Raw genomic sequence first — 22,280 nt, 5'->3', positions numbered from 1 at the left:
CAGAACAGAATTTAATCCAGGGCATTTAAGTGCTGGGATTGCAGTTATTACTCAATCCTAAATCTGTGTTGAATGTTGTCAGGAGTACGTGGGCATAAGCGGCCATTTGTATTTTATATGATGTGGCATGGAGAGATCAACTATGTGGGCTTCTACCTCTCTCACAACTGCAAGTCACCTCATGATATTGATGCTCCTGAGCACGGTTACTCTGTGTGAAGAGCCAGCCCTTTGATTTCAGTCCTTTGTGACTAAGAAGCTGACTGCAAACATCATTGAAACTCAGTTTCCGAAGAAGTCTCCTCAGTTTGCTTCAGAGAACCTAAAGTTTTCTGCAGTAAGAGAGGTGTCAAATTCAGGTGCTTATAAAGGTGAACAAAAGAATTAACTTTTAGCCTCTTGCATGCCAAATGTGAGACTTTTACATCTAGAAGATTCTTGACAGACAAATCTTAAAAGCATAAAAAGGGTTTGGGCTTCTTGTTTTACAAATCCTGATTTTTTTTTTTCCTTATAGGTAAGTACATATTTTTAAACATACACTGAAAACAATTTACCTGTTCTTGTTTCTTTTTAGGTTCTAAAAATCTTAGAGAAGCATGATCCCTTGAAGAATACTCAGGCAAAGTATGGGGCAATTTCGCCTGATGAAGCCAGCACTGTTCAGAATTATGTGGAGCACATGCTTTTCTTACTAATTGAGGAGCAAGCAAAGGATGCCTCGATGGGGCCCATTCTAGAGTTTGTGGTCTCAGAAAACATAATGGAGAAGCTTTTTCTTTGGAGCCTACGGCGAGAGTTCACTGATGAGACAAAAATTGAGCAACTCAAAATGTATGAAATGCTAGTAACCCAGTCTCACCAGCCTTTGCTACATCACAAGCCCATCTTGAAGCCTTTGATGATGTTGCTGAGCTCCTGCTCAGGAACAGCCACTCCAACAGTGGAAACAGAATTGGTTGTCCTCCTGAACCAGCTCTGCTCTATAATAGCCAAAGATCCCTCCATTCTAGAACTGTTTTTCCACACCAGCGAGGACCAAGGAGCTGCCAATTTCCTCATATTTTCCCTTCTGATTCCCTTCATCCATCGAGAAGGAACAGTGGGCCAACAGGCTCGTGATGCACTGCTCTTCATAATGTCCCTGTCTGCAGAAAACAATGTTGTTGCAAACCACATAGCAGAGAACACCTATTTTTGCCCAGTAAGTTGTTCCTCTTTTGCTTGGTCTTCAGTGTTAAGCTAGGCATTTCACTTGTGTTCTGCTCATCTTGTTCTGTCCTTTTTGGTAAAGATGTGTTTTAACATACTTCTTTGTTTCTGCCAACAGCTGTTTTACAAATTGTAATGCTGTTCAAGCTGGCCCTACTCCCAAATGCAGTCTTGCTGCTTGTTTCTATACTAGTGTGCTTCCCCTCCTTTGGACCAGCACAAGTGTGTGTGTGTTTTTTTTTATTTATTTTTTTTTTCCTGCAGTCGCTCAGTAAGTTGATTTAGGAAACTGATGGAAGCTAAAGTGGGCGACTTGTTCTTTGTCAGCGATCTGCGCATTTTGGTGGCTGTCTCAACCATAACACCATCGTGCTGTGTTGTAGTCTGTTACAAAACTTGGTAGTAATGTTGCCTTGTTAGATCTGATAAATCAGCTGTATTACACAAATGGAAAATCTTTGCTATTAAACAAGTAAATAAGCTAATTTAACAAACAGAATTGCACTATTGCACTTGCTTCATGCCTTATCACAAAAATTAATTTGAGATCTGCAACAGCTTTAAAACCAAGTATCACTGTGGAGAGAAGATGCTCTTCTGTGCCAGTTTTTGGCTCAATTCTTTTATCTTCTGTGTGGCTTGCATTTTTAGTTTAATAAATGCCATAAAAAATTAAATGGATGGGAACCTTTCATAGCTACTAAAGCAGAGTGCTTTACAGTGCTTTTACACTAACATATCTTCAACCCAAACATTTGCACGTGACAGCTATTCCAGCCATAGGTCTCTGTTTCCCCTCAGACTGCTGTACCCTTTGACAGGTATGGCAGAGCCAGGTTTGTAGTTTGGAGAAAGCCTAGAAGTCCCAAAGCAGAACTTGTAAATGGTATCCTTTGTCAGTTGTAAATGTTGCATCAAATGTCTTGTGCTGAGAGACTCCAGTTGACCTTATTTAATAGATGCTGCTAAAAAATATGAACTTGGTTCTTAAATTGTCCCTGAGACCGATGCCATTATTGGCTCTATGCTATAACTTCCATAATTACATCTTCCAATTAATTAAAAAAAAAAATCCTTTTTACACTGAAGATAAAAGCCAGCTATATTAACCTTCGAACAGCGGGGAGCCATGATTGACAATCATTCTAATTAGGATGGCCTCTTGTCAAATGTGCTAAAATCAGACTTCTCTGAACAGTAATGAGACTGGCCTAAGTTTATAATAAAATTTTAATGCAGTGCCATAGAATTAGCTCACTAGCACAGAGTCTTTCCTGAATTTGAGTGTGATGAGCTCAAGGACCAGGTTCTGTTCTGGTGAAAGAAGATGCTCTGTAGACATCAGTGGCATTGCTGCATATCACTAAAATCAGGGTCACTGAGGCTACATCTGCACTGCAAAACAGGTGGCACAGCTCTTTGCTGATCCGAGTTGCGTTTGAGTGGCACTGTGATGATGCTGTCTCTGGTTACTTGGCTAAATTCGTTGATAGCACGTAGGATTTTCTGTACCATGCCTCACTGCATAGCATAGACATGTCCTGGGCCGAGGCCTGACTATAAATCTCTTCTGCTTCGTATGTCCAAATCTGTGCCAAAGTGTACCTGAAGGCTTTCTCCATATTATTTTTTGAGCTCACTTTGTTTAGCAGCTTTTTAAAACTAAACTGTCCATACTATTCAAAGCTGTGGGTGAGTAACCTATAAAGAAGGAAGGGGACAGGCTGGAGTGAGAACATCTCATTAACAAGTGTTTTTGACATAGAACGTGAAGACAAGCTATTTAGGCAAAGCTTTCTGATTTTTACAAAGGTTTTCCTGTATCTTTGGTCAAGTAATTTTTACAATGTTTTAACCTGCAGCTTCTGTAACTTCGTGATTTAAGGTATTGTCTGCTCACTGCATAACAGGAAAACAATGTTTCTATGGAATTTTGAGTAGGGTAGCATCTCAAAGCTTCTCCATGAAACATTGTATTTATAAATACCCCACAACTCAGGAGAATTAGGTATAAAAGAAGGTATTATGACTCCAATGCACTTGAAAAGTTGAGACTGCGCAGAGATAGGACAATGGATGTGGGAGGAATGAGGAATTATTAAAGGGAAGGAACTTAAATGTGAAAATAAGATGGCCAGATAGCAATTGTTTATATATTGACAACACATGATTTAACCAAATATGAGATTTACAAATCTCATAGACAGTCATTGCCCTTCTCTGAGTCAAGACAAAGCATATCAGTCATTGGTTTGCAGAGAGCCTCGTGACTCAGTGGTGAAAAAGAAAACTTTGGAGGTGTTTCTAAGAGTTGATGAGCATGTAGGGCTGCCATAACAATTGTTAGAAGAAATCTAGAAGGACACTATTTAAGGTAAAACAAAAAAAAAAAAAAAAAGAAACCGATCTTTCTCTCCCAGGATGTGAACTCATTCATTTCCTTCCTTCTAGAATATTTTTTTCATTGATGATTGTGATCTTGCTGATTAAAACTCCATAATGTGGACTGTGTGCATTATTTAATATGCCTGCTTATAACATGTGAAGAGTTCTGTTAGTAATTTCAAATGGTAGTTGTATTTTTACCACATACTTCTATATATAAAAAAATACATATTTTTTATTTAAAACAAAGTAAATTTGCTTCTAATGGCTACTCTGTTTCTCAGTGCTTTAGAAACACGGTTTCGCATAGAGCTATTTGTGTTGTACTTCATAGAAAAATAAGAGCTTTCTAAACGCTTCACATTTTAACAGCTACATCTGTCACTTGTTACTCCAGTAAGTTGGACAAGCTAAAGAGTTCCCCATTTTGAGACATTGAATGATTGGGAGTTCTCTGCTCCTTGTAGCAGTGAACAGCGTGTTTTGCTCAAGGTCGTTTTCATGCACTTCAGAACTAAACTTCCATATCAAGGAGAAATGAGGATAGTGCTCAGTTCTGAAAATCAAATTGCTTTGCTTACCGAGAGGGTGTGTGCTTATAAATAGCAATTAAATTTTAAGCAGACAATGGAAAATCAAGCATGCATTAATTAGGAGATTGTCACACAAAAGAAACTTAAATTCTCTTTTTCAGATTTGTTTTTTCTTTCTACAATTGTCTGAAGCCTGGGTTTGTGAGTACAAGTGTGGAGGGGATTACTGGAAATATTTTAATAGGTCTAGTGAAATCTTCCCAACTTCTTACTTTGAGCTCTTCTACCAAGAGAAAGGAAAAAGCTTCCTTGTTATAAAAGAATGTGATTGTACAAATAAAGCTTTGCTCCATGGTTTAGCTTCTTGGATTTGTTAGTATTTCCTGCAACTTTTTATTGTTGGTTTTATGTATGTGTGTGTGTGTCTGTATATATGTGTGTACATATATACAGACACACACACACACACACATATGTATATATATATATATATATAAATATATATGTAGATTTGTGTGTGAAAAAGTAGCTTAGCATGCCAAAGCAGAGTTTCCCACAGTATTATCTTTTTCATGGTATTTGGCTTAATTATATGTACCAGAATAAGCTCATCTTCAAAGCTTTGTGATTTTTTAGAAATGGAAAGCATTCAGAAAGACAGCCTTTGCCCAGCTGGATAGGTTAACAGTTGTAATTGGTTACACTTGCATGTCATCAACACCTCCGTCCCCTTCCATGAACCCTTGGGTTGTTGACCTGCACATTGTCAAGTGTTTGTTTTCTAATGGAGAAAACTGTTCTGTTTCACCTGGGCTTTGACTGTCTAGCCCTGTAGATGCCAAGTAGCCATTTCTGGACAGACAAATTCCTCTAAGAGTTCACTGAATGAAAACCTGAAAGGTTTCCATCAGGCTGAGTCTTAATGATCCCATTAAAATGAACATCATCTTAAAAAGTGCCCTGAAGTTGTAGAAAATCGTGTCAGAAGGATGAGAATTGTAAAATAAAAATTTCCAGCTTCAAATAATGTTAATAATTAAAAGTTTGGTTCTGAACTCCCAATACTCTTGATATATTCAGTAACACTTAAATAGTTTTTTTTTGGAGGAAATATGCTTTTAAAATTGTAACTAAAACTACATTTTTGCGCTTCTGTGATAATATTCTACATAGATCACCCGTAAGCCTTAATAGCACTGGAAATGTCTATACAGTAAGTTTCCCTTTTCTTCCCTTCCCTTTTCCAAGTAAATAAGAAGGAAAAAAAAAATTATTAACAGTTAAAAATTTATTCTTGTGACTTGGATTCAACTGAATACTCATGTCTATGAATAGAAGTCAACATGTATCTGTGGCCAGAGTGAGACTGAACTTCATTTTTGTTGATGGGGACACTTCCCGCTCCATTTCTAGTTTTTTCTATTTCCTGGTGAAATAATTTTATATAGGCATATGGAAGTAGTAACATTCAAACCATCTGCATCTGACAGGCTATGGAGATATGACAATGGTGGCTTCTTCTGGAGGTTAAATGAAGGAAAGTGTAAAATAATTTTACAAGCATTTAAAAAAATATATAAATTCTGATAAAGAATACAAGATGATCTGCTTTTTCACATCACTTTCTCATAAGTACCAGTTCTTGTAAGAAGGATAATATGTAGAAGGCTCTTGAAAATACTCATGTTTTTCTGCCACAGAACTCTTCCAAAGGAAACTGAATTAATCATAACAGTCTCTTGAGTTACTAAAACTAGCAAGAGAAATGATTTGTTGTGCGTTCAAGCAGATGAACATTTAGAAACTTAACTTATTTCTCTGCTGTTTTTGAAATACAGGTGCTGGCAACAGGACTAAGTGGCCTCTATTCGTCTTTGCCTACGAAGTTGGAAGAAAAAGGGGAAGAGTGGCACTGTCTACTGAAAGATGACTGGCTGTTGTCACCAGCCCTTGTGCAATTCATGAATTCTCTTGAATTTTGCAATGCTGTGATACAGGTAATGGAGCAGAGTTGTCCTGTTCTCTTGAAGCAATAGTTTTATATATTCTGCAAAAGTTTTTGCATGATGGAGTTTAGTTTCCCTTATTGATGGCATGGACTTGTACGTTACACTAAATAAGTTGCTTATAAAGTGAAGGCTTTGTGCTGGTTGTTCCAGTTGTAAGGATGAATTAATATGTTTTTGTTTTTCAGATGACAGATGCTTGTAATAAATTCAGTATAATTGTGCTGCTTTTTGGTTTTTCATCACAACATTGGGAGTATTTTCTTTATTTAAAAAAAAAAAAAGTTTATTGCATTTTAATGCTACTGTTGATATTAAAAGTAAATTGAATGCTTTTACGTGGTGGGGGAGAGTACTATTTATGTATTTGTGTTAAAAAACACCCTGTTTTTGTTTAAGCTCTTATAACAGTGTACACAAGAAAATAGTCTGTTTAGTTTGTTTTGCCTTTCAGTGACCACTGCATTTAAATTATTAATTTTAGATTGGCCTGTTTAGATTACATACTCTGTTCCTAATAATTGCTTCTTGATTTTTTTCTGGCTTTGATCCAGAAAAATCTATTTTGTATTGTTTTTTAAGGACAGAGGACCCTATAGAGCGCTTGTCCAATATTTTATTAACATAGGATATAAATTCTACATGGGCTGTAGGTATGTGTTACTTAAAGAAATGCACTGAATAGGATTGAAAATAACATTTACTGTTAAATAAAAAATAAGTTGTAGTGAGATGCGTGCAAAATACAGTAAAGCAACTGATCAACTATTAAAGCATTGAACAAGTGAGAATAATAGTAGCTGTCATTCTTTAAATGCAGTATAAAAGATTTTTTAACATCTGTCCAAGTGGTGTTTTTATGCAGGAGATCTACAATTGTAGGAGATATGTTTGATACCTTTTTTAGAGTCCATGCAAAAGTTGCTGCAGACGAATTAAGAATATGTAATTTTAAAACTGCTTTTCAAATAAACTGAAAATGATTAAAGATCTTAAGTTGGCATGCACAAAAGAGCAGTTTCTGAGTGCTGCCTGATTGTGTCTTCAGTCTATCTTCAGCAATGCGCAGAAGAAAAGTCAGTTACAGCAGGAATTTTTGCTTAATGCATGGAATGGTTTTTGTGCTGTGGCTTGTTCTGTGCTGACTGAAAAACTTTGGCCAGAGATTAATAAGGGACAGTGTAGCCAAGACCTCTTGCCACTTACTACTTTTTCCCTGGATCACAGCATGAAGAAGGGTAACCATTTTTCTTCCCCTTTTCAAAGTGAGAGTTATAAATTATAGGAATTCTGGGAAGAATTGCAAGTAGGAGAATGTATTTGTGGCTGCATGTAGGCTGTGACATTCAAGTTTGTATTTAAACTTCAAACAGAATATATTAACCTGGAGTGCTTCTGAAGGAATATTTTTTTTGCTCTTATTAAATTTCTTTTAAATGCATTAATTGGTAATATGTTTTATTTTGTGGAAAATAGTGAATGCATCATTATAAAAGTAGATTTTTGGCTTCCAATAGCAGTTCAATTTTTTTAAAGCTAATAACCTATTTTATAAATAAGGTATGCTGTTTTTCGTTTTGTTTTTTTCTGTTTCTTTTTCTTTTTTTTTTCCCCAGTGTTTGGGGGAAGAGCATGTGAACTGAATGTTCTTATGCCACAGCCTAGAGAACGCTTTGGTTTACCTACTCTTAAAACACCGGAAAACAGTTGTTCTGCTTTTTCTTGTTGTAAGAGGACAATTTAATGATGGCAAGTCCACCTTCAAGTGACCCTGAGAAGGTTGCAAGAGCTAAATTTAGAATCTCAAGTCTTCCTTGATGCATGGGCATGCACGCTTTGCTGTCCATCCATTCATCTTTGTCAACACACGCGGAGATTGAAAAGCCCTGTTCTCCCACTGTTGGCAGGCTTACCGTAATTAAACACAGTTTGTGTTTGAGGAACACACAATCTTAAGAATCCGTATTGTAGAAAATGCTAGAGAGAAGGACAAATGAACATGGCTTTTTAAATGTGAAGTTATTTTGGTAGTGGGCAGTAGTAGTATCTTCCTTGTCTTGTTTGAAATCTCACTGGAACTGTTCTGTCTTTCCTCACCTCCTTTCCCCTTAGGTCGCACATCCTTTGATTCGTAACCAGCTTGTGAATTACATTTACAATGGATTTTTGGTGCCAGTAATGGCTCCTGCGCTCCATAAGGTCAGTGGTGAATGCGAGTGTGGCTTGAATGAGGCAAAGACGTTATGGATGATCTCTCCGTGAAGATGCTATTGAACATAGCTGAGTGAACATAACAGTAGTGAGTTCTAGGCTGACTTCCCACCTTTTCTTTCCAGAATTCCTATTTACTCCATGCAGATTGTTAAGTAAAATTTGGATATTTATGAAAATGTTTAAAATTGTGAAGTGAAATGGAGAACCAAAACCTTTTTGTTGCACTAGGCTGACATACCATCAAAAAGCAGTGACCATTCAGACAGCATTTCACCATGACGGACATTGCCATGAGGGATTTTTTTCCCAAATGAATATTTTACCAAAAGGAAAATGCCCAAATTCCAAATGTTGAAAAGGAAAATGTTTGGTCAATAAATATTCCCCCAACTTTAGCTAAGTTGGTAGTGTTTCCTTACCACAGTTGGTAGAATTATTTTCATAAAGTGGAGAAGAAATGGAATTTTATGTCAATTTTCTAATGTGCTAGGGTGCAATTTACGTTACGTCAAAGAAAAAAAAATCTTTGAGTTTTAGTGCAAAATATTTCACTGATGTTGGTGAATTACTGATTTTCTTATTATTTTTTATTATTTTTGTTGGACTGCAGGAAACTACATGTCCTGCAGAATATGTCAATTAACAGTCATTTTCCTAAAAAAGAACATCTTGTGTGAGGAGAAAAAGCAGGAATTGATGAGAATAAAAACTAAGATTTTTTTTTTGGATATCTACCAAAAATTGCCAGGAGAAGACTAATAAATAACTTTTAAAAGTTCTACTAATTTTTACTAAGCCTGCCAAGCAGAAAGCTGTGCACCTGTTCCATTTCTGAGAGGCCAGTGAAACACCATCTCCTACTTCCTAGTGTAGGACTTGTCTTGGCAGTACACACAATTCCTTGTGGTAAGCAGTCACTTACCAAGAAAGTAATAAGCAGTGTAGAATCTTCAACGATTCAGCAGAACACAAACATTTGAGAATTTGGCAGGGGCTGAAATAAAATTTGGCTGTGATCCAGATCAAGTTTGTAATCTGTCATTCAGATAGTTCACCCCCTTACCTAACAGGATTTCTTTCTTCTGTTTTGTAGAAATTTCTTGACTTAATCCAGTACAAACACTGGGAAGTGCAATCAAAAGTGAAACAGGAGCTAGCTTTAGGTCAACATTACAGATAACAAGCGAGGTGTCAGAAGGTAGCCGTGGGACTCTAGTTTTAGTAGGTACTGTTTTTAACCTCTGAAGTGCTCAAGACAAATTTTAGGGTTCTTGAATACTACCATGCAGCTGAATGCTATTTGTGTTGGTCAATATAACTCCGAACCTCCTATTGGCTTGATTATTTCTTTATAGATGCTATTTAAATCCTTTAAAGCATGCTGTTCAGATTAGCTTCTTCATGTGATAGATATTTTATTGAACCGCATTAATATATTCTGAAATTGGGTGAAATCATACTTGTCTTGAAAATGGAGGTGTTGGCTGCTAACACACATAAGCTTCAAGCCCAGGTCTTTCCTGAGCTCTTAAATTCTCTTGCATCCTTTTTCTTCCATTAATAAACCTTTCCTTGATGAGCATTAAGTTTGACTTCTCATTAAAAAAGAAATATTTGATATATTTAAACCCCAAACACACTTAACGGAGAAGACGTATTGCACCATCTAGTGGATTTGACACAAGGCTCTCACATATATGAGACCAAAATCTGTAGCAAAAGGAAACAAAGGAAGGTACCTTTGACCTCTTCAGTCTTTGTGTTGTGCCACATTAATTTAACGGAAAATAAATATTTTGCATCTTTGCTTTTGGGACAGATGCCTCTGGGCTAAGATAGATAATTATGCTGTAACAGCTCTTTCATACGCTACAGTGATTTCTAGTGGTCGTTCCAAAAGTTCATGCTGTGTTGAGGAGTAAGCAAGTATCATCCATTTGGGGACTCCAGTGTTGTAATGGAAATTTTGTTTTTCTCTCCTTAATAACACAAAGGTGAAATATGGGAAGGGCCAAAATGAGAGGCATCACGGTGGTTTTAAAGCAGAAGTACTTTCATTACTTTCATTGAATAATACTACATGCATCTTGATTTTTTTTTTATCCAGTTGTTTATTGGTGTGGGTTGCTTGGATTAATTCTGGCATGTATACAGGAGCATGGTATAAAAACCTGACTTGGAAGACAGATCTGGGGAAGGTTAAAGAAGAGATGCTAATTATTAGTACATGTTCTGTAAATCTCTCTTGATGGAAATCTTATTAGTAGAATTTAATTGGTATGGAACAGCTGCTTCTGATACCTGTTGGTGACAGACGTGGAAGGAAGCGAGTCCGGACCTTGTATGGCATGCAGGCCCTAGCATTCCACATCTAGTCTGGTACCCATGGTTCTAGCTTAATGCAGAATTCAGAAGAGAGAGGAGCTTTTGGCTCTGTTGGCACTACTTCAGATCTGTTCTCTACGTATTCTACTCCAATTTTCCCTCAAGGAGTAGATGTTTTGAGTTCAAAATTGCTTTGCAGAGAGACACAGACGTGAATTTGTTGTTTTGAAAAGACAGCTCCAGTCGAGAATGCAGACATCTAGGAAAGAAATCTTCAATCTTCTGTGTTCTCATTGTGATAGAATTTGATTTCTGTGTAAAACAACAACAGCCACATCAACAAATCACATTAATATGACTTCCTGTCTGATCACCAAATCTAATTTAGATTATTCAAGTATATAAAATAAAATCAGCCAAACAACCGTACAAGCAATATTCAATAAATTGTGTAGCTAATAACCTTGTTATCTTTTAATCCCTCGTGGAGCAACAGCAACATTAGTTTGACTTATCAGCTGAGGTATTTTGATATGAACAAAATGTCTGGCATGAGGAGGGTTGCTCGCTTTTGGATTGAAGCTGAGCCTTGATCATGCTGGCCAGTTTCTCCTTCTCCTGTTTCTGTCCAGAACTGCAACATAACTGAGGCTGGCAGGCACCTGTGGATGTCATCCTGCCTTAACCTCTCACTCAAGCAGGAGTGAGAGGTTAAGGCTTCTCCAAGCAAGTTGTGCACTAGTTGTTTCTTTGCCTTTTTTTTTTTTTTTCCTGATGTCAATTTGGAATTTCGAGGGTTTCATTTATTGCCCCATTGCTTCTTATTCTTTCACCAGGCACCACCAAGAAGGGTTCTGTTACCTTCGCTCCTTCCCAGCAGGTATTCTCACACACTGATAGGATCCTGCTGAGCCTTCTGTTCTCCGGGCTGAGTAGTCCCAGCTCTCTCTGCCTCTCCTCATACATCAGATGCTCTCACAGCACATTCATCTTTGTGGTCCTTTGCTGGACGTACTCCACCATGTCCTGGGTGGCCCAGCACATCTTAGCAGTGCTGAGTAAAGGGAAAGGATGCCCCCCACCAACCTGCTGGAAATGCAGCCCAGAGTTCATCTTTGCTGCAAGAACTCACGGCTTGCACGTGGCCAGTCTTTGTCCCCAAGGACCTGTATGTCAGGGTCCCTCTGAATGGCAGCACAGCCATCCAGTCTGTCAACTGCACTTCCCACTTCTTCATGTCTACAAACTTGCATGAGGGTACACTTCATCTCATCATCTAGGTCATTAATGATGATATTAAACTGCCCTGGCCTCAGCGTAGCCCCCTCCTCACGGGCATCGAGCTGTACTTTGCATTGCTGATCACAAGCTTTTGAGCCCAGCACTGCTACTGGTTTTCAATCCACCTCACTTCATCATTTTGTCTGTGAGGATGTTGTGCAAAAGGCAGTGTCAAAAACCATGCAAGAGACAGTGTCAAAAACTGTGCAAGAATAGATATCAACTGCTCTGCATTTATCTGCGAGCCAGGCATCTTGTTGTAGAGGGCATGATTGCCCCTTCATAAATCCTGCCTGCTCCTATTCACCTTCTTGTCCTTAATGTGTTTGGAAATGCTCTTCTCTTCTTCCTGCTTAAAACAGTGCACAATTCAACAGGACACTTCGTGAAGGTGTCACAGCTTTTTAGAATTTCAGTTCATGGCTCCAGACTTTGAGATGTGTATATACGTGATCTTGAACTGTCTGTAATGCTCATGGCATTATGTAGTAAAGCCTTTTTAAAATTTTTGCAGACTGTCCCCCACATGTACTTACTATGTACATGATTCACCGTGTGAATGAGACAGTACAAGAGTGTTGAGAATAGCAACGCATTGCTATGAATAAGTTGGGATGGGGAGACCAACGTACTTTGCTTGGTGTGATTTGATGGTTTTATTCAGCTCAGGGAGCCAATATGTAGCTGAAAAAAGAATCAGCTAGTTCAGGTTTTTTCCAGTTAAGGAAGTTTCAAATTTATTGTGCAGGCTAGCTGCCTTGAAATAACCTGTTTTTCACTGTGAACACTGAAGGTTATTTAGGGAGCAGATTAACTGTGATGTGCTTAAAAAAAACAAACGTTGTCTGAGTTTATGACTCCCTAACTTCATTTCTGAAAGATAAGTGTCCTAATTATAGCATATTCTTGCAGCCTAATTTATACCTGGTCTGTACTTGTCTGTTGTCACGTTGCGTGGGTTATCCCACCTACCCACGTAATGAGGAATTGACAAATATGTTCCTATCCCAGAAGCTGAACATTGCCAAGTGGGTAGACAGAGCTCAGATTTGTATCGCGTAGCTGGGGATATGCATTAACTGGCTGCAGTCTTGTCCTTTGGTTGGTTTTTATTGTACTTCTTACAAGAGTTACCTTCCTTGCTTCTGACATCTGAGTTTCTAGAGAAATGGAAACACATGATTCAGTGCCGTTCAGTGGGATTTGTCTGAGTGTTTGTTATGCAAGGTCACGAATTCCTTATTTCTGTACGGATTTAGTTAAAACCAGAAAGAATAAAATACTTTGTCCATAAAGATAGACGGACAAAGGAGAGGTTAGCTTGATAGTTTTCATTTCGTAGTAACAGCCCATGATTTTTGGCCAAACCATGCTTCGTTTTTTTCTGGTGTAAATGTCTGGGATTTAAGACAAGACTATCTGACAAAATCTGCTCATAATTTAAGACTGGCACTTTTTGATGGCGTGCCAGTTACAACTTGAAATTATGCAAATCTTTACGTTCCTCCTTAGCTTCTGGTACTTAGGAAAAAATACTTGCGAGAAGGTGTACTTCTGCTCAGGAAGGGAGCCATGACATTACGTTTCTGTGATTTATCTCACTGGCTATTTTTTCACTTAATTTTCAAAGCTAACTGCTTGGAGCTCTGTCAAAAAATATAAGGTATTCAGGGGCCAAACGCTACAGTGGTCCAAGTAATCAAATCAAGCTAATTTTGTCATCAGTTAAAGTCTAGTTGAAGTCCCACAGTGAATCAGAATCATGCCTCTGAAGTTGAAGGAGACTTACTGCTTGTGACAGGGGCCCTGTTGCCTTCTAGTTTTTATGTGTTTGGTATTAGAAAGTGCTTGTTTACCTTATTCTTTTAGATACTTGTTGTGCCATTGTAGGAAGCTCATCAGCGGATAATCCTTTTCATGAGATCTTCAGTTGGTGTAGATTTTTGCCATCAAAACCATGTGCTAGATAACAAGGAGTCAGACGGTGATTATATATGCAATATTACGTTACCTTTGATGCAAATAATATTGTTTATATACACCTCTTTCTTGGAAGCTCCTATGATTTACTTTGGCATTCAGAACAGTTGCGTGATGCAGATAGCAATCCTGATCATTTTGAATGTTTATGTAATTTATGTAATTTCAATTTGTTGAAGATAGTGCTAAAAATTTGTCAAATTATATGATTACAGCAAATTTTTCATTTCTTCGTATTTACTGCTACACTATATGCATTTAATTGCTAGGATATTATTTCTCTACTCGGAAAGCTAGTTTTAGTCTGAATAAAGGAAAATTGTACCAGCTTTTTAGTGAAAAACATTGCTGTTGGCCAAGCAAACAGAACAGGTTTCTGGGAGCACTGGCACAGTCCTGTCAAGTGGACCTCAGTTACATTGCTCACTAACCCATCTAAATGAAAACCTCTGAAGTGGTATGCTACTGTGATAATTCAATAATACTTGCTCGGTGATTACACTGCTCAGCTAGGGGGAAATGACCTGTAAATTACACTATACTGATTGGAAGTAGCATCTTTATAAATATCCTAAAAGAACGTCAGTTTCCAGTTAGAAATAATCCCGTCTCTCACCTTACTGAGAAGTGTTTGGACAGCTGCTGTAAAACGGTGTAAATACAGCCTTACTGGAAAACTTGGAATAGTCTTATGCTTTGGAGAAGCCCATCAGGAGCTACAAAACTTAATTTTATCTGCTACAAAGTGGACATATGTTAAAGGTGCCGTTCACTTTTTACATCAGGCAATTGATTTGAACTTTAATGAGATACAAACTGAGCCTGTTTATTAACTTAAGCAGAAGGAAGTTGAAGCAGCTTGTGTTTTCTGGTTCCTCCCTAAATGCAAACTTTCTCTGTCACTGATCCCACTTGTTCAGATGGGAAACTGATTGATTGAGGATAAAGCTTGCCTTTATTTCCGAGGTAGTTTTATCCTGAATCAATTCCCTGAGCCAATTCAGTGTGCAATGAAGTGAAGCATGAACACTTCTGCCAGTACAAGCAGGGGGCAAGAAGTTGAAAATGAATAGAAAGGAGAAGAGGGTGGGAATGGTTGAATTTTATTTTTTACTTTTTAATCAGGGGGGTGGATTTATTCAGGTTTAAACTGCTCATGGATCTAGAAGATAAGATCTAATGAGGACGTTCATGGTCTCTTCATAGGCAGTGTGAAATCCTTGTAGGAAGGAGAGGGGGAATCATGAAAGCCATACTCTCGTAAGAAGGCACAAAGCTGTAAATTAGAAAGTATATAGTGCAGATCCCAAGGGAGAATAGCCAGTAATAAAGAATCAGTGCAATTGGTCTAACACAGTCAGTGTAATATATTAAACTGAACTTGCAATGACAGTAATTTCTGGCTCTCTGCTATTACTTGGCACGGTGACTTGTAAAAGCTGGATCTCTTTACAGCGTTCTGCCTCACCATCTAATCAGTCATCAGAAGAGGCAAGGAAAGATTTACTAAAAATTATTACATAATAAGAGAAGGGTATTAAAATGCTAAAAGTAGCTTTCTGTTTTCAATAATCTCTGATCAAGTATCTGTCTGGCTATGAAGGCTCTCGGGTAGTCCCTCTTGTAAAAGTATCTGTAATCTTCAAAAATATCTGTAACGACTGGGTGTTGTAAGGAAGAACATGTGGATGAGGCTTCCAGATGGCATCTTTTAGATACATACTTTATATGTGTATTTTTCAAAATTCCAGTAAGTTTTTGTCATTACAACGATGGATAATGGAAATAGAAATGGCAGAATCCTTGTCTGAGTAATGTAATGGATACATATTTTTCTCATTTTTCATTTTCCATCCTACAATTTTATCTCAAGAGCAGAGATATCCCCAGTCTTTACCATTCCCAAGCAATTTTGGTAGAAAGGATCTAATGCAAAGTATGCTGCTGGTAGGTTTTCATTTTTTGCTATTGTAGCAGTGATGGATTTTAATACTGCTGAAATACCTTTATCAAAAATACACCTCCAAATTTTCTTACTTAGCAAAGGACTTCCAGCAAACTACCACCTCTTCATTCATCTGCCTTTATTATGGTATTTTTCTTGATCCTTGAATTATCAGAGGTGAGGAATATTCAGATTAAATGTCACACTCGTGGATATGTGAAAGTTTTGGCTCATTTCTTATCATCCTTTCAAAGCTGTTCACATAAATTCACTCTGAGGGCTAGCTAGGACGAATTATACTGAAATCAATGTTTACAGTGAAATACAGTTTTTTGTAAGCTGCCTCAGGTTTTGATTGTAGTGAACATTCTTGATGTGTGTAGTAATGTTTTGTTCTCCAGGAACATTTGTTCTTTTGTTGCTTACCTAAATACTGATTTGGATTTATTTTTTTTTTTTTAAAGGATTTTCCTACTTTACCCAAATCTGTCTCACAAGACATTAGTTTCAGGAGAAACAACAGCAGGTAGTCTGAATGAAGCTTAATATTATGGTTTGCATGTCTTAGAAAACAGAGATCTTCAGTAATAACTGCACAAATTGAACCAGCCTTGCTTTCAGCACTGAATGTGTTATGTACAACGTGGAACAGTTTTACTGAGTTAAAAGGTCTTTGCCAAGGCTGATTTTTGCCTGGTGTGACTGGTTTCTCCAAAGTCCTTCCTTAGTTAATTGCAAAAGAGAGTGAGTTCCCTAGAGGCTCATTCAGGACAGGTTAGTGTATCCCAGTGAGTAAAAGGAAATTAGCCTCGAGGAGCTAAAATTAGCCTTTTTGACTTCCTTCTTTTGCTGTCTCAAATCTTCAGAAATTACGTTTATTGTCAGGAAGAGTAAAATCAAGAAGCATACCCAGAATGCAAGATGGGGAAAATATGATGTGACTGTAAAAGCACACATCTGCTTGCCAGCTTAATTGATCCTAAGCTGTATACATGGCTTTTGTTTCAAATGCCACAGAGCAATATATTTCGATTTGCTATTGTAAGGAAGCAGAAGGGCCATCTCTGTGCCAGTTTTATGGACAAGTTGCGCGCAAAGGTACGCTGAGAGAAATCCCAGCACAAGTAGCAGTAATGTCACTTGTGTACCCTTAACTTACATGCCTTGAGCGTTTTATGGGGAGTTGTGAGATAGACCCTAGCCTCGTTTATTGCACAAGCTTGAAGGAGTGTTGTGGTGAAGGTGGTGCATTTTCACTGGAAAATGCAAAAAGATTGTCCTTCCCTCTTTCTCAGCAAATGGCTAAGCAGATTCAACACCATCCTTCCCAAGAAGAATTAAGAATTAAACATGATGTGGCACACTGCACGAAAAACCTCAATCCAAACAATTGAGGTTTAACAAAGTTATAAGTAACTCTTCTGTGACCTATTTGGGCTGCTTTAATCGCTATTTGGTGCTTCTAGCTCTGTTTAGTGGTGTCAGTGAGGTGTTGGCTACAGTAAAGAGGATTTCTTTTTTGTTTAGTCCCCAAGCTGCAAGGAACGCTGAACATGCTCTCAGAATTGAACATTTCTTTCCTAAAGTAGTCTCTCGCTGGCTTTCTTCTGCCCTTTGTTTCATTCATGATGCACACTCTGAAAAGCGCATGGCTTTCTCTTGCTGATACAAATGTAGCACGAGTTGCCCAAAGAGCATTGATTTCAGAAAAAGGTCACTGCCCTTGTGAATCTGCAGCCTTTGCTTGCTTTCATTTACAGTTTCAGTACTTTATATATCTACATAGGCCCATTCCTCTGCTGTCAGCAAACATCTGTGAAACCCGCAGGCCAAGTGCGTGCTTCATTTTCCTCATAAAGGATGAAGGAGGAGTGACAGAGACATAACAATATATTACTTCTGTCTGGCCTTTTCTTGGCAGAGGTTTTAAACCCTTTGATGAACTGTATGCTATCATTATGATGTCACATGATGGATTTCTTGGGGTTTGCTTTTTAGTGTTTGCTGCTGTAAAACACAAAACAGAAAATGCCAGTTCTCAGGGCAACAGTCAGCGGCTGTAATCAGAAAGTCTTTTATTTATTTATTTATGTTTATTTTTTTTACCCCACAACTTCCCACACCTTTTGGCTATTGCAAAAAAACGAATCTCAGCTCCAACCAGAAACAATTTCCTTTGTTGCACAGCCCCTTGCTCATTTCCTGAGCAAATTTTATGGTGGTTGGGATGTGGCGGTAGCGCGGTGGAAATGTGTGCCTACGTGCATATGCACATAAAAAGGCATTTTATTATAATATTTACAGTAATGCAGAATTTGAACCAGAGCTGTAGCCACAGTGTTAATCCTGGTGATTTATAACTTTGGGGTGCTTGATCTCGCAACTTTTTTTTTTGTTTTTTCACTTGACATTTGTAGGAGAAGGAAGAGGAATGAATTCATAAACTGGATTCTGAGTTGGAGTGTATGTTAATCAATGTTGGTTCAGGGAAGATCTTTTTTCTCATTTCTGTACTGGGCAGCACTGACTGTACAACTACAGATCTAGCAAACCTGTCTGGCTGTTGTTTACGTAGCTTTACGAAGTTCATAGAGCCAGTGAAAATGTGCTGTATTCCTTTCCTTTCACTAGTATGTTTTAGTGCTTGATTTTGACCAAAATAAACTGAGAAATGAACTCGCTTATTTCTGGTGAAAAATTTGACTGTTGCAGCTTCCCTGCTGTTTTGTTTCTAATACCAAAATGAGTGAGCTGGTAGTCTGCTGCTTGGTGTTAAGGATGTTGGAGCAGAGTATCAGAATAAAGCCTCAGAAAGAGAGGGAAGCAGTGACCTCAACTTCAGAGCTACTCTGCATTCTCCTCGTCAGTGCTCCCTCTCCATAAGGTCTGCAGGCTGTATACAGCATTCCTATGTTCTGTGTAACTGGCCAGAAGCAGCTTGTGATCTTAAATGCTTTAAAGGGAGCGTTTGCTGGATGACATTACTGTACATGTAGCTAACGCGCGGCAGAATGGAACAGGGATTTTAATATTTACGGCGTGTTACGTAAGTGCTGCCCTTCTGAGTCGCTTCTAAATCCTCTTAGTTCTTAAGTGACAGCTTTGATTCTTTTTTTTTTTTTTTTAATAAAATCGGTCTTTTCATTTATCCAGCTAAGTTTGGTAAACAAAAGATGTTTAATACTTTCTTTCATACAGAGAGATTTTTGTGTATGAGGGTTTATCTTTGTACACTTAAGCTTATTGGGTTCCTGGGTAACTATTTTTGAAAAGCTGACTTTGCAACAGCAATGTGTGGTGCAGAGGTGGCCTTTGGAATTCGCTGCGCCTTGCCAGTGCATCCTGTCAATAGATAAGCTCCAAAAGGCTTGCGTTAAGCAGAGCAGTACGGGCTATCCAAATGGTATGCAAGCAGCGCGTGGATATGGGACAATTGTGTTTCAACATACAAATAGGCAATAGCAAACACTTCAGTCTTTGGTTTGTGTGTGTACGGCTGTATACACACAGCTTTTAAAAATTGAGTGAGATGGAAAATAGTGGCAAAATTGTGGATAGGCATGTTCTGTTTTTTTAATTTATTTTTTAAAGCTCCGGACCTATGAGTTTGTACTGTGCTTTGATTCTGCTCTGTTGTCATTTATTTTTCATAACATGGTATATCCAGGCATTCACAACATCTGAGAATGCTTCTGAGGAACGGCAGAAGTGTGATTCAAAACCCCTGACATAGCAGAAACGTGGTGGGGAACTTCTAGCAGGATTTAGCTCATAGTATTTCAGCATGTATGAGATCTGGGGTGTTGGCAGGTTGGGGGAGTTTTTACTTCTGGGGAAGCAAGACATAAGAAATGGGTTCCGAATGCTTATGAGAAAGTCAGAAGCACGTTACTTCACAGGTTTAAAAGCAAGGGTCTCAGTGTTTTGGTGGCAATGTATGGAGAGCTTAGGGTGGGTGCTGGGTATCGTACGGTTGCAGGGTGGGGATGGATGTTGTGTGCACAGTTTGTTTGCATTTGCCTTTTATTTTCCTGTAGGTTACCGTGGAAGAAGTGATGGCTACCACTGCGTACCTGGATCTCTTCTTGCGTAGTGTTTCAGAGCCAGCCCTCCTCAAGATTTTCCTCCGTTTTATTTTGCTGCATCGACATGAGAATGTGCACATCCTAGACACGCTCACTAGCCGAATCAACACGCCATTCCGGGTAAGGCCAGCAGGAGGCAAGGTCAGGTGCTCAGTGTGGATGCAGGTTCACTAATTAAATAGGAGAGTCCGTGTTTGCAGTGAGCATTTGTCTAACTAGGAATTTTCTCCCCCACACAAATGTGTGCTTTTTAAAAAATCTATATATTTTTTATGCTGGCAGCTGGCTATGGCTGCACTGCTGCACTGAGAAGTTGATTTATGTGTGAAGTGGTCTGACCCATACACAAAATGGGATAGAGGGAGATGAGGGCTTTTGGAAGTTTGAATTCTGTTAGAACTCTAAAGGGCAATTTGGAAGTATTTTCATTCTGGATATGGCTGAGTTAGTGCTGCCATAGATAACTCATCCCCAGGACTTATAAACATAATCAAGGTGAGGTGCATTTTTGATCTTTGGAGTTCTGCCTAGCCATAAGTATTTGCAAATGATCTTTGTAGGAGACCGTGGGAGCCCTGTAAGGATGTCTCCAAATTGCTCAAGTTGTGATTGCAGCATTGCCAATGTATTTCTCAGGAACCAAGGCTGTATTGTCGTAGCATGTTTGCTTAACAGAGATATTGCCAGCTTTCTTGTTCGATTAAAAAAAAGGCACTTTCTTGCTCAGGTGATCAGATTTGCCACTTCTTTTTTGTTTCTTCACTCCTCCGTATAGTAAGGTTTATCTCAAATTTGCAGTGAGCCCCTTCGCAGTATAGGCACAATGCGCCACAGTGACTGGAGAGGTAGCTTACAGAGATAGGCAAGTTACCTGTGCTAACAGTTTCATCTTCTGGCAGAGAAAATGAATACTTGTTGCACTGGACTAAAATTCTGAGCCTTGCTTGGCTGGCAGCCTTGGCTGAATCTTGTGTGGTGCACAACTTCATGGGTGAAATACCGTATAGAGTTTTAGGGCAAGAGAAAGCAGAACACCAGCGCATGCATTACATTTGTGTATTAGGGACAGTGTCTTAGTCTGGAATTTGTTTGGAAATGTGAGTGAACAGAAATATGGATATATGCTGTTGTTACTGCATTTTTAAGATGGATTAACTCTGAGAACTGAAACAGCTTCTGTCGACAAAAATGCAAATGCTGTTGTCTCTGCTAATCATTAATTACTGTTCCATAGGCGAACGAGATTGGAATTGTAAAGACTTCTCCAGCCCTGAGTAACTCAGGATCCCAGCCAAAATGGTTCTGTGATACTAAATGAGTTTTCTGCAGTATAGCTTGGCCAAGTACAAAAGCCAGAGCTGCAGCCTTCTGTGTGGTTTCCATAGCACAAAAGCTGCATATGTTACTATCGCTGAAAATACTTATTAATAAATCACGGGATTAAACTTATGTACAGACAGGTGGCCAAATACGCTTGTAAATACTATCCTCTTTATCTCCTGGTAGTACATTCAATCTTTTCTTTTTATGAAACGCAAAAATAGACTAGCTCTTCTTCTGCAGAAGATTCCTGATTTCTCGTTTGTCCTTGCAACCATATTGCAAATGTTTCCCTATAAACTGCAATTCCATAAATACAGGAAAATTTAAGGAATTGGCAGGTTTTGCACTTAGAGGGTATGAAGAACAGTTAGGCTTGGCTCTCCGTTAGTCTCTCAGAGGAAATGAGAATTCCCATTTTACCCCTACAACCCCTCCCTAAAACACTCCTTTCACGTCAGGATCTGACTTCTTCCAGAAGCTTGTTTTGCAGCTCTTCGTCTCTGCCCCCACATTAGCAACTGCAGTTCTGGTTGTTTCTTCCTTCCCTGCCCTTTCACTTTTTCTATTTCTGTAGGCATGAGGTCTTGGACTAACAAGCACCCTCCTGTCGGCTCCTGGTACGAGTGGTGGAAGGGCAACGAATTTGAGCTCTGCTTTGCCTCACAGCAGGCCAGCTCATGACTGTTCCCGGGTTATTTTCTCCCTGTGCCTGGCTAGCTGTCAGCCATGCTTTATTACCTTCATGCTTGTCCACATCCCAGCTTGTTTTTTGAGTGCAGGGCTTAACTCACTTTCTCTTGTTCTTCTCTGGGTGTTAGCTGAGTGACCAAACTAGGGAAGGCAATCAAAGAAAAGTTTGCTTTTTAGAGGCTACCAAGTGAGGTTCATTAAAGCTTTACTACTTAATAGCTCCACAGAGATAGCTACCAAGTCAGGGGAAATGTATGTATGTGTATGTATATTTTACAAGAAATGTGTGCATTCCTCTGCT

The 22,280-nt window shown here is 38.6% G+C and overlaps 1 protein-coding gene across 14 annotated transcripts in view; it reads left to right on the top strand.

Moving 5' to 3' along the window:
• Positions 1-22,280, top strand: part of FHIP1A (FHF complex subunit HOOK interacting protein 1A) — a 94,830-nt gene that overhangs the window by 50,575 nt on the left and 21,975 nt on the right. For all 14 annotated transcript variants that reach the window (XM_013094940.5, XM_027456667.3, XM_027456663.3 and 11 more), the window contains 4 exons: positions 578-1,204; positions 5,969-6,127; positions 8,249-8,335; positions 19,919-20,086. In XM_013094940.5, coding sequence (XP_012950394.1) covers positions 578-1,204; positions 5,969-6,127; positions 8,249-8,335; positions 19,919-20,086 — 1,041 coding nt within the window. The remainder of the gene's footprint in view (positions 1-577; positions 1,205-5,968; positions 6,128-8,248; positions 8,336-19,918; positions 20,087-22,280) is intronic.

This window comes from Anas platyrhynchos, chromosome 4, assembly GCF_047663525.1.
Source record: "Anas platyrhynchos isolate ZD024472 breed Pekin duck chromosome 4, IASCAAS_PekinDuck_T2T, whole genome shotgun sequence".
NCBI classification, from domain to species: Eukaryota; Metazoa; Chordata; class Aves; order Anseriformes; family Anatidae; genus Anas; species Anas platyrhynchos.
This window is presented reverse-complemented; position numbering and strand designations above follow the sequence as displayed.